The following is a 16,346-nucleotide window of genomic DNA, read 5'->3' as shown; positions in this document are numbered from 1 at the left end:
ACTCACAGTTTCTAGCCGCTGTAGTGTTCCAGTCTCCCCCTTCCTTGCTGTGTGACTGCAGCGTTGATCTCCCAGATAGCCGTGGCGTCCCACGTGACCTGGTCTTTTGGGTTCCGGGTTGACGCTTGTATGACGTCACTACTATGCGGCAGTAGCTTTCCGGCGGTAACTTTGATTGTGGAGGTGAATCGTTGAATCGCTGGACTTTCGAAAGTATGCTAGTATATAGCTGTTGTTCTCCGCTTGGAATCCACGCACTCTGAATTGCCAGACGCGTTTCAGGGTCTTGCACCCCTTCCTCAGTGGCCACCGAGTGAGTGGATTCTCACTCCTTATGTATGGTGTTGTCCCACCCATCATTAAGCTCTCTAGTGCTTGTTCAAATATGTGGGATGGATTTCATTGCTGCTTTTCATATTATGATTCAAAGTAAAACATTAAAATAACACTAAAATTCATAAATATTGTACCCAAATATTCACTATATAGTACTACTTGTAAAAACAGCTTTGTGGATAAACTACAAAATCAATTATAAAAAAACCGCATAAAAACGCATCAGTGTGAATTGCGTCTTATATGCGGTTTTTATCCAGCATTGTAAAAACAGCTTTGTGGATAAACTGCAAGGTCAATTTTAGGAAAACCGCATGAGAACCGCATCAGTGTGAATTGTGTTCTATATGCGGTTTTTGTCCAAAAGGGACCAAGATACTCTTTACCTAAAAAATTCAACCAAAAACACATCAATGTATAGTTGTTTGATGTAATTTTTGTGTTTTTGTACTTTGCTCATTGTATTTTTTGGGGTATTTGTATGGTGGAGTTTGTTGAGTATAGGGGGCCTTCCAGTGGGGAGGGGAAATCACAGCGTCAAACAATTGACAAACTGCGATGTCCCATCTCCACCGGACGGCCCCCCAATGCTTACAGGAATCCAAATATCTCCATCTCCGCATTAAGTCCCCTTGGGATGATGGTATCATACTCAAAAATTCTGCGGGATTCCTGTCTCGACATATGAGCAATGTGATTTCCTCCTCTCCACATTTTCTTAACTCTTTCTATAGCGGTGAATTTGAGGCTGGTCGGATCACAATTATGTTGAATTTTGAAATGCTTCGATAGGGAATGTGTTTCTAAGCCTTTCTTTATATTTGCCACATGTTCAGCTACCCTTTTTTTGAGTGTCCTTTTGGTTCTACCTATGTACTGTTTCTTACATCCACATTCCAGCAGATAGATAACATCGGTAGAGTCACAGGTCAGGCATTCCTGTATTTCTACACTAAATGTGTTTACTGTGGATGTTACCTTTGTTGTTTTTTTAGGGAAGCTAGTAATTTTACAATTAGTACATCTCCCACATTTAAAAAATCCATTAGTTGTCAACCAATTCTTTTTTTGTAGTTTTTGTTGTTGATTATCCTTCTTGGCTATTATAGTTGGGGCTATTTTGCCTGCCAAATTATTCGCCCTTGTGTACGTTATTTTTGGTACATCGCTCAATAGTGGGCCAATTAGCTTATCATTTAGTAAGTGATCCCAATGCTTTCGGATACTTCTTTCTATCACTTTATGTTGAGAACTAAATGGAAGGATAATTCTTATTATCTCATCTCGTGATTGTGGCAAACCTGTCTCAAAGAAGCTTTTCCTTTCCATCTTTCTTACTTTCTCCAGTGATTTGTCTATAATTTGTACTGGATAGTCCCTTTCTAGGAATTGTTGTTTCAAGCCAGCTGCCTCTTCATCAAACTTGCTATCCACTGTACAGTTGCGCTTTAGTCTGCGGAACTGACTAGTTGGTATGTTAGTCAGCCATCGCGGAAGATGGCAACTAGCAAATCTGATGAAGCTATTCTTGGCCACTGGCTTGAAAAACGTATTGCATTGTAACTGGTTATCTCTAATCCAGATTTCCAAATCTAGAAACTCAACTTTTTCTTTACTGGTAATTGGACTGAATACAAGGTTTTTATCATTTTTATTGATATCACTGAGAAATGAATTGAGGGACTCTGTTGTATTGCACCAAACGAACAGGATATCATCAATGTATCGCCGCCACAGCACCAGATCCGTCCCCAGCCTGGGCAAGATGTGTTCTTTTTCCCATTGAGCCAAAAAAAGATTGGCATAGCTGGGGGCGAATCTGGTGCCCATGGCGGTACCGGTACACTGCAGGTAGAACTCCTGCTCAAACGCAAAATAGTTGTGAGTCAGGATATAATTTACTCCATCTAACAGGAACTGTAATTGTTCCGCAGAGAGCCCATCATCTCCTGACAGCTGCTCGTATAGTGCTTGTATCCCACTTGTATGTTCAATAACTGTATAGAGAGATCCAACGTCCAGTGTCCCCAAGATCCATCCATCTACCCAACTGACTTCTTCCAATATCTTAATAATGTCAGTGGTGTCCCGGATGTACGATGGCACCCGTTTGACATAAGGTTGCAGCCATTGATCAATATATTTGGATAGATTGCATGATATAGATTGAATGCCCGATACAATCGGACGACCTGGAGGTGCTTCCAGGTTTTTGTGGATCTTGGGGACACAGTAGAACATTGGAACCCTCCTCTCAGTGTCCAAAATAAACTTGGATTCCTGATCAGAAAGGAAATTGGCCTCAACCCCCCTTATGCAGAAATTTTGTAAGATGCTATAGTATTCTTGTGTTGGGTCTCCTTTTAGTTTTTGATAGGTGCTTCCAGATCTTAATTGTCTATAGCATTCTTCTGTATAGTCCTTTGTGTTCAATATCACAATGGCCCCGCCTTTATCTGCGGGCCTAATGATAATGTTGTTTGTTTCTTGTAGGGATTTGATGGCTTTGATTTCTTCCCTGTTGAGATTTGGATTTACCCTGCGACTTTTAATTCTTCTTAAATCACGTTCTACATTGTTCTTAAATGTGGCCATTTCTTTACTAATTTCCTGCCTGGGATATTTCTTTGATCTAGCCTTTAGATCTGTATGTGGATATTGCTTTGTATTGCTTCCCATATCTATCTCCCTATTAATAGGATTTTTTAGGAAATATTTTTTGAGACATAGGCGTCTGATGAATTTCTCCACTCCTATGTATGTAGCAAATTTATCCATAGGATTAGTGGGAGCAAATTTCAAACCTTTGTTAAGAAGCTGCACTTGGCTTTCTGTAAGTGTGGTATCACTAATATTTATTATGTTATTAATTGGCGTTTTTATTTCTTGTGTTTTCGTCTTTTGTGCATGTCGTCCTCTACGTATTCTTCGTTGTGATTGTGTTTTTGTGACCTGTTTACTCCTGATGTGTATTGGTGTGTTGTGTCCTGATAGTGTCTGTGCTCCTGTCTGTGTGTCTGGTAATATCCTCTGTTCTGTGTATGTTCCCTCGGACGATCCCTCAAATTGTAATCGTGAGCATAGCTCTGTGTTATATAATTGTGTTTCTGTGTCTCTTGGCGTGTTGGAGTGGGAGTTCGTGTATTTCTTATTCGTGCTTTGTGATGTGGGGGTGTAAAATCTAAAAAATGTGGTGTTGCTAGTGCCTCATATCTATTTGATGTTTTGACATTTTCCATTTGTCCCTGTGTATTCGTGTGTTCTACCTCCCGTCCATAAATTTCTGTGGTTTCTTTCTTTTCCATATTGTGTAGTTTTTTGGATTTTTTACCTATTATTTCTCTTTCTAATGCATCTAAATTTTTACAGATTCTTTCGTGCCACTTCTGGACTACCTCAGTATTTGGAAACATTTCTATTTCTTTTTTTAGAGTATCTATTTGTCCTGTCATTTCCTCTGTCATTTTTATTCTTCTTTTAATGATCATTTGGATAAGGGCTCCAGATTGTATGGGTGGGACAACACCATACATAAGGAGTGAGAATCCACTCACTCGGTGGCCACTGAGGAAGGGGTGCAAGACCCTGAAACGCGTCTGGCAATTCAGAGTGCGTGGATTCCAAGCGGAGAACAACAGCTATATACTAGCATACTTTCGAAAGTCCAGCGATTCAACGATTCACCTCCACAATCAAAGTTACCGCCGGAAAGCTACTGCCGCATAGTAGTGACGTCATACAAGCGTCAACCCGGAACCCAAAAGACCAGGTCACGTGGGACGCCACGGCTATCTGGGAGATCAACGCTGCAGTCACGCAGCAAGGAAGGGGGAGACTGGAACACTACAGCGGCTAGAAACTGTGAGTAACTTGGAGGTTGCTACACGCATCTCTACATATCCTGAGTACCGGACACTGGCATAAAATCTGCGCCCCATATAAGTCGCGTAATCATTACCCCAAGTGGTATAGTGCCTCATTTGTGGAAAGGTACGGGACATTTGAGCTGTCGACCCTGACATTCACATCATATGTTCTAATTGGAGCATTATCTATACATAGAGTTGTTGATTCTGACGTCCATACCATACCATCTAAATTGGAACATTATCTATTATAGAATTGCTACATTCATCCCAATTGGAATTTGGACACTGCTGTTACCATTGTGTTTGTCCCTTTACACACACAGCAGTGTGTCGGCTGCTATATCAACCTCAAAGGAGATATTGTTTCTATTTGCTAATGCTGCATATCACATATTTTATCATTTGATGTATGTTTTATGTGTATTTTAAGGGTTTGTTTTTAATATATTTTGAACATATTAAATAACTTGCTACATCCAGTCAGTGTTTCCCTCTTGAGTGTGCCCCCTCATTTATTTATACGGTACAATCTCTTTCACTGGTCCTGAGGGTAGGACCTGAGGGTGAGCACCTATCCATACAAAACAGGGGTGAGCCGCTGTATTCCATTTTTTACATTTATTCCAATACCCTCAAACAGCTGAGCTCCTCCAGTTCTGATATGGACATTTGGGAACACTTAGATAACAAATATAAAAGAATTGAAGCCTTTTCCTTCAATCTGGAAGGTGAAGCTTCAATACAGATAACAAGATCTATGGATGATGTTTTTAAAGCTTTGGAGAGGATTCTGCAACGTCAATTGCGTAACAAGTGGGAAATTAGATCCCTGACGCAATATTTGGATAGGGGTTTCATCCCTAAGGGTCTAACACTGACCAAGACACCTGCATCTGATTTGATGAATGATGAGTTCAGAAAGGAATGGGATGGATTCCTAAAAATACAATCTGGAGCCCTTATCCAAATGATCATTAAAAGAAGAATAAAAATGACAGAGGAAATGACAGGACAAATAGATACTCTAAAAAAAGAAATAGAAATGTTTCCAAATACTGAGGTAGTCCAGAAGTGGCACGAAAGAATCTGTAAAAATTTAGATGCATTAGAAAGAGAAATAATAGGTAAAAAATCCAAAAAACTACACAATATGGAAAAGAAAGAAACCACAGAAATTTATGGACGGGAGGTAGAACACACGAATACACAGGGACAAATGGAAAATGTCAAAACATCAAATAGATATGAGGCACTAGCAACACCACATTTTTTAGATTTTACACCCCCACATCACAAAGCACGAATAAGAAATACACGAACTCCCACTCCAACACGCCAAGAGACACAGAAACACAATTATATAACACAGAGCTATGCTCACGATTACAATTTGAGGGATCGTCCGAGGGAACATACACAGAACAGAGGATATTACCAGACACACAGACAGGAGCACAGACACTATCAGGACACAACACACCAATACACATCAGGAGTAAACAGGTCACAAAAACACAATCACAACGAAGAATACGTAGAGGACGACATGCACAAAAGACGAAAACACAAGAAATAAAAACGCCAATTAATAACATAATAAATATTAGTGATACCACACTTACAGAAAGCCAAGTGCAGCTTCTTAACAAAGGTTTGAAATTTGCTCCCACTAATCCTATGGATAAATTTGCTACATACATAGGAGTGGAGAAATTCATCAGACGCCTATGTCTCAAAAAATATTTCCTAAAAAATCCTATTAATAGGGAGATAGATATGGGAAGCAATACAAAGCAATATCCACATACAGATCTAAAGGCTAGATCAAAGAAATATCCCAGGCAGGAAATTAGTAAAGAAATGGCCACATTTAAGAACAATGTAGAACGTGATTTAAGAAGAATTAAAAGTCGCAGGGTAAATCCAAATCTCAACAGGGAAGAAATCAAAGCCATCAAATCCCTACAAGAAACAAACAACATTATCATTAGGCCCGCAGATAAAGGCGGGGCCATTGTGATATTGAACACAAAGGACTATACAGAAGAATGCTATAGACAATTAAGATCTGGAAGCACCTATCAAAAACTAAAAGGAGACCCAACACAAGAATACTATAGCATCTTACAAAATTTCTGCATAAGGGGGGTTGAGGCCAATTTCCTTTCTGATCAGGAATCCAAGTTTATTTTGGACACTGAGAGGAGGGTTCCAATGTTCTACTGTGTCCCCAAGATCCACAAAAACCTGGAAGCACCTCCAGGTCGTCCGATTGTATCGGGCATTCAATCTATATCATGCAATCTATCCAAATATATTGATCAATGGCTGCAACCTTATGTCAAACGGGTGCCATCGTACATCCGGGACACCACTGACATTATTAAGATATTGGAAGAAGTCAGTTGGGTAGATGGATGGATCTTGGGGACACTGGACGTTGGATCTCTCTATACAGTTATTGAACATACAAGTGGGATACAAGCACTATACGAGCAGCTGTCAGGAGATGATGGGCTCTCTGCGGAACAATTACAGTTCCTGTTAGATGGAGTAAATTATATCCTGACTCACAACTATTTTGCGTTTGAGCAGGAGTTCTACCTGCAGTGTACCGGTACCGCCATGGGCACCAGATTCGCCCCCAGCTATGCCAATCTTTTTTTGGCTCAATGGGAAAAAGAACACATCTTGCCCAGGCTGGGGACGGATCTGGTGCTGTGGCGGCGATACATTGATGATATCCTGTTCGTTTGGTGCAATACAACAGAGTCCCTCAATTCATTTCTCAGTGATATCAATAAAAATGATAAAAACCTTGTATTCAGTCCAATTACCAGTAAAGAAAAAGTTGAGTTTCTAGATTTGGAAATCTGGATTAGAGATAACCAGTTACAATGCAATACGTTTTTCAAGCCAGTGGCCAAGAATAGCTTCATCAGATTTGCTAGTTGCCATCTTCCGCGATGGCTGACTAACATACCAACTAGTCAGTTCCGCAGACTAAAGCGCAACTGTACAGTGGATAGCAAGTTTGATGAAGAGGCAGCTGGCTTGAAACAACAATTCCTAGAAAGGGACTATCCAGTACAAATTATAGACAAATCACTGGAGAAAGTAAGAAAGATGGAAAGGAAAAGCTTCTTTGAGACAGGTTTGCCACAATCACGAGATGAGATAATAAGAATTATCCTTCCATTTAGTTCTCAACATAAAGTGATAGAAAGAAGTATCCGAAAGCATTGGGATCACTTACTAAATGATAAGCTAATTGGCCCACTATTGAGCGATGTACCAAAAATAACGTACACAAGGGCGAATAATTTGGCAGGCAAAATAGCCCCAACTATAATAGCCAAGAAGGATAATCAACAACAAAAACTACAAAAAAAGAATTGGTTGACAACTAATGGATTTTTTAAATGTGGGAGATGTACTAATTGTAAAATTACTAGCTTCCCTAAAAAAACAACAAAGGTAACATCCATAGTAAACACATTTAGTGTAGAAATACAGGAATGCCTGACCTGTGACTCTACCGATGTTATCTATCTGCTGGAATGTGGATGTAAGAAACAGTACATAGGTAGAACCAAAAGGACACTCAAAAAAAGGGTAGCTGAACATGTGGCAAATATAAAGAAAGGCTTAGAAACACATTCCCTATCGAAGCATTTCAAAATTCAACATAATTGTGATCCGACCAGCCTCAAATTCACCGCTATAGAAAGAGTTAAGAAAATGTGGAGAGGAGGAAATCACATTGCTCATATGTCGAGACAGGAATCCCGCAGAATTTTTGAGTATGATACCATCATCCCAAGGGGACTTAATGCGGAGATGGAGATATTTGGATTCCTGTAAGCATTGGGGGGCCGTCCGGTGGAGATGGGACATCGCAGTTTGTCAATTGTTTGACGCTGTGATTTCCCCTCCCCACTGGAAGGCCCCCTATACTCAACAAACTCCACCATACAAATACCCCAAAAAATACAATGAGCAAAGTACAAAAACACAAAAATTACATCAAACAACTATACATTGATGTGTTTTTGGTTGAATTTTTTAGGTAAAGAGTATCTTTGTCCCTTTTGGACAAAAACCGCATATAGAACACAATTCACACTGATGCGGTTCTCATGCGGTTTTCCTAAAATTGACCTTGCAGTTTATCCACAAAGCTGTTTTTACAATGCTGGATAAAAACCGCATATAAGACGCAATTCACACTGATGCGTTTTTATGCGGTTTTTTTATAATTGATTTTGTAGTTTATCCACAAAGCTGTTTTTACAAGTAGTACTATATAGTGAATATTTGGGTACAATATTTATGAATTTTAGTGTTATTTTAATGTTTTACTTTGAATCATAATATGAAAAGCAGCAATGAAATCCATCCCACATATTTGAACAAGCACTAGAGAGCTTAATGATGGGTGGGACAACACCATACATAAGGAGTGAGAATCCACTCACTCGGTGGCCACTGAGGAAGGGGTGCAAGACCCTGAAACGCGTCTGGCAATTCAGAGTGCGTGGATTCCAAGCGGAGAACAACAGCTATATACTAGCATACTTTCGAAAGTCCAGCGATTCAACGATTCACCTCCACAATCAAAGTTACCGCCGGAAAGCTACTGCCGCATAGTAGTGACGTCATACAAGCGTCAACCCGGAACCCAAAAGACCAGGTCACGTGGGACGCCACGGCTATCTGGGAGATCAACGCTGCAGTCACGCAGCAAGGAAGGGGGAGACTGGAACACTACAGCGGCTAGAAACTGTGAGTAACTTGGAGGTTGCTACACGCATCTCTACATATCCTGAGTACCGGACACTGGCATAAAATCTGCGCCCCATATAAGTCGCGTAATCATTACCCCAAGTGGTATAGTGCCTCATTTGTGGAAAGGTACGGGACATTTGAGCTGTCGACCCTGACATTCACATCATATGTTCTAATTGGAGCATTATCTATACATAGAGTTGTTGATTCTGACGTCCATACCATACCATCTAAATTGGAACATTATCTATTATAGAATTGCTACATTCATCCCAATTGGAATTTGGACACTGCTGTTACCATTGTGTTTGTCCCTTTACACACACAGCAGTGTGTCGGCTGCTATATCAACCTCAAAGGAGATATTGTTTCTATTTGCTAATGCTGCATATCACATATTTTATCATTTGATGTATGTTTTATGTGTATTTTAAGGGTTTGTTTTTAATATATTTTGAACATATTAAATAACTTGCTACATCCAGTCAGTGTTTCCCTCTTGAGTGTGCCCCCTCATTTATTTATAAAGTATTTTAACATGTAGATATTTTTTATCCAGACCGCATTCATCAAGGAGGTGATATTAAGTTGCAGCACACTTTATGCCGTAGGTATACCGAAATATACAGTCAAACAGCTGTATGTACAGTACAGACCAAAAGTTTGGACACACCTTCTCATTCAAAGAGTTTTCTTTATTTTCATGACTATGAAGGCATCAAAACTATGAATTAACACATGTGGAATTATATACATAACATAAAAGTGTGAAACAACTGAAAATATGTCATATTCTAGGTTCTTCAAAGTAGCCACCTTTTTGCTTTGATTACTGCTTTGCACACTCTTGGCATTCTCTTGATGAGCTTCAAGAGGTAGTCACCTGAAATGGTCTTCCAACAGTCTTGAAGGAGTTCCCAGAGATGCTTAGCACTTTTTGGCCCTTTTGCCTTCACTCTGCGGTCCAGCTCACCCCAAACCATCTCGATTGGGTTCAGGTCCGGTGACTGTGGAGGCCAGGTCATCTGGCGCAGCACCCCATCACTCTCCTTCATGGTCAAATAGCCCTTACTTTCAAAGTTTTCCCAATTTTTCAGCTGACTGACTGACCTTCATTTCTTAAAGTAATGATGGCCACTCGTTTTTCTTTACTTAGCTGCTTTTTTCTTGCCATAATACAAATTCTAACAGTCTATTCAGTAGGACTATCAGCTGTGTATCCACCTGACTTCTCCTCAACGCAAGTGATGGTCCCAAACCCATTTATAAGGCAAGAAATCCCACTTATTAAACCTGACAGGGCACACCTGTGAAGTGAAAACCATTTCAGGTGACTACCTCTTGAAGCTCATCAAGAGAATGCCAAGAGTGTGCAAAGCAGTAATCAAAGCAAAAGGTGGCTACTTTGAAGAACCTAGAATATGACATATTTTCAGTTGTTTCACACTTGTTTGTTATGCATATAATTCCACATGTGTTAATTCATAGTTTTGATGCCTTCATTGTGAATCTACAATTTTCATAGTCATGAAAATAAAGAAAACTCTTTGAATGAGAAGGTGTGTCCAAACTTTTGGTCTGTACTGTATGTGAAATTAAAATAAGTTGCAACTGTATATTCAGTACTTTCCCACTCTGTGTGTGTGTGCCGCCTGTACCGTCCTCTATTATACTTTAATGTCCGAAACCTCCTAGGAGATGTCCACAAGCCTCCTCGTGGTGTCCCACGAGGTGGAGGCAGTCAAAGTTCACTAGGTCCTAGTGTCTGGACCAAAAAATGACGCAGCTGTATTTGTTAGTCCTGGCCGATAGTGACTTCAAAGTCAACAGGATATATTTGTATTAGAGTCGTATCGGCACAGATATATCTCTCACTGTCCGGTACCAGACACGTTTCGGGGCTAAACTTGCCCCTTCCTCAGTGGTAGAACAGTGAGTGTCTTGGAATTTCCTTTTATAGATGTATAAGGGATGAAGCAATGCTTACTGGGACAGTGAGAGATTCTCAATGTGTGGAGTTTGGATTTTGCATGAACCTGGGTTCCCGGACCGTTCTGAGTGGTACAGGCAATCCAATTCCAACAGATGCCTCATAGGACTTATAATGAGGACCACAAGTTGGTAGTTATAGAATATCCATGCATAAAAAAATACATAATCGCCACAAGAATACATATTGTGTATTTTCCATAAATATAGATATAAATATAGTTATTGTATAAAAATCTAATTATTGTACAAAAAACGCAATTCCTATGCGTTTTTTTTATTAGAGATATAATTCCCGGTATTAATATAATATTAATGGTCTACAGTATCGAGAGCCTCTGATTATCTATTCTTTATAGTCCTAAACTGGTCTTACTTCAGGTACAAACCGTACATCTTGTTGTTATACGTGATAATTGGAGAGTGGGTGAAGTTACTACAGAGTTGGGTCTAAAGATGTTTCTGTGGGAACCTGCCTGGCATGAACAGGCCTTTAGTAGCTACAGACAATGAGAAGACAAAGCTTCAAGATTGCTTGGAGCCCGAAAGAGTCATGAAGTTCATCAAGATTTAAATCATAAATACCAGCCACTGGTCTCTTCGTCAAGGAAAACATCACGAGTTTCCAGTCATCATGGAAAAAGCTTAGAATCAACGTTGAAAAATATTTGGCATCAGAGGTGTGTGAGGATGCCATCACGATAGGATGGGTACACCATCCAGGGCAGATTGTATATGTAGGCTAAATACAGAATATAACCAGAAAACAGATTGAAGAATGCGGACAATTTGATCTGATAATTGGCGGCAGTCCTTGTAATGACTTATCTGTGGTTAACCCGCACTGGAAAGGCCTTTATGGGGCCAGTGGACAGCAGTTTTTTGACTTTCCACGATTACTCAATAAAGTGTTGCCTAAGACAGGAGAAAATCGGCCAGTCTTCTGGTTATTCGACGAGGTGGTTGCGATGGAGAAAGCATTCCTAAAAACAATTGATGCAAGTGCGGTATCGGCTGCTCATTGAGCCAGATACTTCTGGGGGAACCTGCCTGGCATGAACAGGCCTCTAGTAGCTACAGACAATGAGAAGACAAAGCTTTAAGATTGCTTGGAGCCCGGAAGAGTTGCGAAGTTCATCAAGATTCAAACCATAACTACCAGCCCCTGGTCTCTTCGTCAGGGAAAACATCATGAGTTCCCAGTCATCATGGATGGGAAGAAGGACATCCTGTGGTGCACGGAGATGGAGAGGCTCTTTGGATTTCCCCCACACTATACGGACGTCTCAGAAATGAACCGCTGCTCCTGACAAAAGCCCCTGGGAAGGTCATGGAGCGTCCCGGTCATCCGGCATCTGTTCGCCCCGCTAAAGAATTATTTTGAAAGTGTGTAGAAGCCACATGGGGCCCCCATGCTGCAGTTTTATCATGAAGACACCGGATTTTATAATATTACATTATTATATAAAGGAAAAATAAATAAATAAAATGAAGACCCTTCGTCACCCGGCTCCCAGGTGGGATCAACTACATAATCATCGAGTACTGTCTGCATGTCACTGATGTCCTCCTCAACTGTCTGGAAAAATAAATAAATAAAATGAAGACCCTTCGTCACCCGGCTCCCAGGTGGGATCAACTACATAATCATCGAGTACTGTCTGCATGTCACTGATGTCCTCCTCAACTGTCTCTGGGTCAGGAGCCTGACAGCTTGCAACACCAGCTCCCAGGCCACTCTCCTGATCACTACTTGCCTGCCTAGTGGATGAAAGGACAGAGGCAGGTTGAGGACAGGTGAGGGCACAGGGCCTGCTCCCGGGTCATGCCAACTAAGGGTTGTGTCTGATGAACCCACTGACTCTTGGCTGGGGGTGTCTGATGTAAGTTGCGACAAAGTCGAAGATCGAGTCAACCATTCAAGAACCGCTGGGTTGCTGGTCACAACACAACCGCTAGCTGACACTGGGAGCTCAGGCCTCTTGGAGTGACCCCTGCTGCCACTGCCCCTTACTCTGCTGCGACCTCTACCTGCGCCAGAAACATTTAGGCCTCTGCCACTCCCCTGTGCAGGGTCTGGCACTTCTCTGTCTGCTGCCCATCAGATTTACAGTGCTATATATATTTTTTTTTTCTTCATAACTCGGACAACCCCTTTAAGGCGACTGTGCAAGTAGGTAGGGATAGTGGGTCCAGGAAGTTTTAGGGCTGAAATATCCTTGTTTGTGTATCTCAGTTGTCACCTTATCCTGACTGCTGATCTGGCTGTCTAGGTGGATAGGGCTGATCTGGCTGTCTAGGTGGATAGGGCTGATCTGGCTGTCTAGGTCAGGGGTAGGCAACCTCCGGCTCTCCAGCTGTTGTGAAACTACAACTCCCAGTATGCATACTTGCTCTGCTCTTCTAAGAACTCTCATAGAAATAATTGGAGCATGCTGGGAATTGTAGTTTCACAACAGCTGGAGAGCCGCAGGTTGCTGATCCCTGGTCTAGGTGGATAGGGCTGATCTGGCTGTCTAGGTGGATAGGTCTGATCTGGCTGTCTAGGTGGATAGGGCTGATCTGGCTGTCTAGGTGGATAGGGCTGATCTGGCTGTCTAGGTGGATAGGGCTGATCTGGCTGGCTAGGTGGATAGGGCTGATCTGGCTGGCTAGGTGGATAGGGCTGATCTGGCTGGCTAGGGGGATAGGGCTGATCTGGCTGGCTAGGTGGATAGGGCTGATCTGACTGGCTAGACGGATAGAGCTGATCTGACTGGCTAGACGGATAGGGCTGATCTGGATGTCTAGACAGATAGGGCTGATCTGGATGTCTAGACAGATAGGGCTGATCTGGCTGATTAGGTGATAGGGCTGATCTGGCTGGATAGGTAGATAGGGCTGATCTGTCTGGCTAGGTGGATAGGGCTGATCTGGTTGGCTAGGCAGGTGTCCCGTTTTTCCCTCACAGATGGTGAACTTACAGGTCTCCAGACGCATGTATGGCGCTGCATATGGCCGTGGGCCCTTCTGCTATGGAATATTCTGACCTGGGATCTTTATGTCACAGACTTCTGTACCTATGACATCAGCACTATTGCCATAGTTACGACAGGTGTTTGTTACAGATGCATGCCTCATTCACTTTCACTTTGAGGTCATATACAGTGGTTCCAAGTATTAACCCTTTCACGACTAACACTGTGCTATTCTACAGAAGCCTCTATGTACTTGTCACCAGGCAGGCCCTTTACCATTTTGGTATTTATTAGATGCCCTAACGAAATGAGGTTAGTGCCTGATCCTCACTCATTTGCTTGTTTCGCCTGGCAACCGTGATATATTAGGTAGAAGGGTCAGACTTAGATGGGCCAGTCTACATATAGTCATGGAGGAAAGTGATCGGTGACGCTGCAGTCCAGCATCCCATTCCTTCTACAGCATTACACCACTTCCACCTTCTGTTACCATGATCAAGAGGCGACAAGTCTCCATCACTAACAGGAAACATTCGGGTTAACATCATAATCAATGGGGATGTTGGATAATGGGATTTGTTTTTCAGTCAGGGCCACTTTAAGCACAGAGGAAACCACGCAACCGCACCGGGCCCATCAGCGGCAGGTCACATGCCTCCCCACCGTCCCGGACAGTTCCCTATTTTGCTAGGTGTCCTGCAGTCTCGAGATGCAGATACAGTTGAATACAGTGGTGAAGCAGAAGGCTATCAGGTCCCTGCTCCACCATTCCCCAGCCTCTGCCCTCCATATCTGCCAGACACAGGGGCGTAGCTAAAGGCTCATGGGTCCTGGTGCAAGAATTCAACTTGGGCCCCCCTTCCCTCTGTGCTTTGCGGCCAGGGGCAGTGGAGGAAAAAAAAATTAAATGGCACCACCCAAGCCAAATTCTTGACCTAACCCCCTTCCCTCCAGCCAGAGGTGTAACTTGACCAGCATGCGCTTTCTATAATACCAGTGTCTTCCTATGTAGCACAAGGGTCTTTGGGCCACCTCAGTATTCTGGGTCTGATAGTGACTGCTACCTCTGCACCCCCTATAGCTACGCCCCTGGGCAGGTGCAATGCAGTAACACCATGGTGCCTGCTGAGCTGAGCAGGGGGAGAACACAGGATAGGGGGAAGGTGTGCTGCAATCATCTTGGGGACTGGGATAGGTGAGTGTTACTTTTTTATTTTATTAAAACTACAGGGCAGCACTATTGTTGGGACACTAAGGGGGCAACACTACTGTAAGGGGGGCACTAAGGGGGCAACACTATTGTAAAGGTGGCTCTAAGGGGGCAACACTTGTAAGGTTGCACTAGGGGCCAACACTATTGTAAGGGGCATTAAAGGGGTAACATTATTGCAAGGCGGTCACTAAAAGGAAGTAAAATTGTGAGGAGGGCACTACTGAGTCAGCCTGTGAGGGGCACATATAATGTGTGTGGGGCACAGCAATGGGTTAATAGGGCAATACTTCCAGCAGAACATGCAGGACCACGTTGCATCACAGCCTCCCACTGAACGGGTGAGCGCATATGAAGTCACAGTCCTGTCCCTGGGTATATCCAGGGAACGGAACTTATGGGAAGAGATGTAACCACGCGCTGCTCCCCATACCAATGTGTTTAGAACGAGCCTTGCCTCCTCACTGATGTGCAATCCTCCGTCCACAAGGTGGCGATGTCGGGCCGCAGGTGACGCTAGCGGCTCACGTCTCCGTTGCTATAGACCAGCAGTTTGTTTACTTCCGGTCACAGATACCAGGTAGAGAAGCAGCTTGTAGTGGGGGATTTCTGTATGTGACGACCCGGGTGACAGCTGCCCATCCACCATCATTGGTATCTTATCTAGGGCATGGCTGCCGAAGAGGAGGAGAAGCCAGTGCCCGGTACGTGCTACCAGCCCCATATACATGAATGACAGCCCCTAATCCTGCACTGATCCACACCTGTCATGTGCACGATCAAATGTTATGTATATGCGATCGGTGGGTCTTTTGTGCCACTGCTGTGATTGCTAGGTGTCTTGTAGTGACTGCTGTTTTTGGAGCTCTCTTATAGCTAGTGAGATCTATAGGTCTCTTGTAGTGGCTGCTGTGATTGGTAGGTCTCTTGTAGTGACTGCTGCGATCGGTAGGTCTCTTGTAGTGGCTGCTGTGATCGGTAGGTCTCTTGTAGTGGCTGCTGCGATCGGTAGGTCTCTTGTAGTGGCTGCTGCGATCGGTAGGTCTCTTGTAGTGGCTGCTGCGATCGGTAGGTCTCTTGTAGTGGCTGCTGCGATCGGTAGGTCTCTTGTAGTGGCTGCTGCGATCGGTAGGTCTCTTGTAGTGGCTGCTGCGATCGGTAGGTCTCTTGTAGTGGCTGCTGCGATTGGTAGGTCTC

At 42.9% G+C, this 16,346-nt stretch overlaps 1 protein-coding gene across 2 annotated transcripts in view; it reads left to right on the top strand.

Moving 5' to 3' along the window:
- The first annotated feature begins 15,717 nt into the window (after positions 1-15,717).
- Positions 15,718-16,346, top strand: part of RPGR (retinitis pigmentosa GTPase regulator) — an 86,216-nt gene continuing 85,587 nt past the window's right edge. For both annotated transcript variants that reach the window (XM_044283619.1, XM_044283618.1), the window contains exon 1: positions 15,718-15,853. In XM_044283619.1, coding sequence (XP_044139554.1) covers positions 15,820-15,853 — 34 coding nt within the window. In that variant the 5' untranslated portion in view covers positions 15,718-15,819. The remainder of the gene's footprint in view (positions 15,854-16,346) is intronic.

The sequence above is a fragment of the Bufo gargarizans genome, chromosome 3 (genome assembly GCF_014858855.1).
Source record: "Bufo gargarizans isolate SCDJY-AF-19 chromosome 3, ASM1485885v1, whole genome shotgun sequence".
Lineage (NCBI taxonomy): Eukaryota > Metazoa > Chordata > Amphibia > Anura > Bufonidae > Bufo > Bufo gargarizans.
Note: the sequence above shows the minus strand (reverse complement) of the source record. Positions and strands in the feature narration are given on the sequence as shown.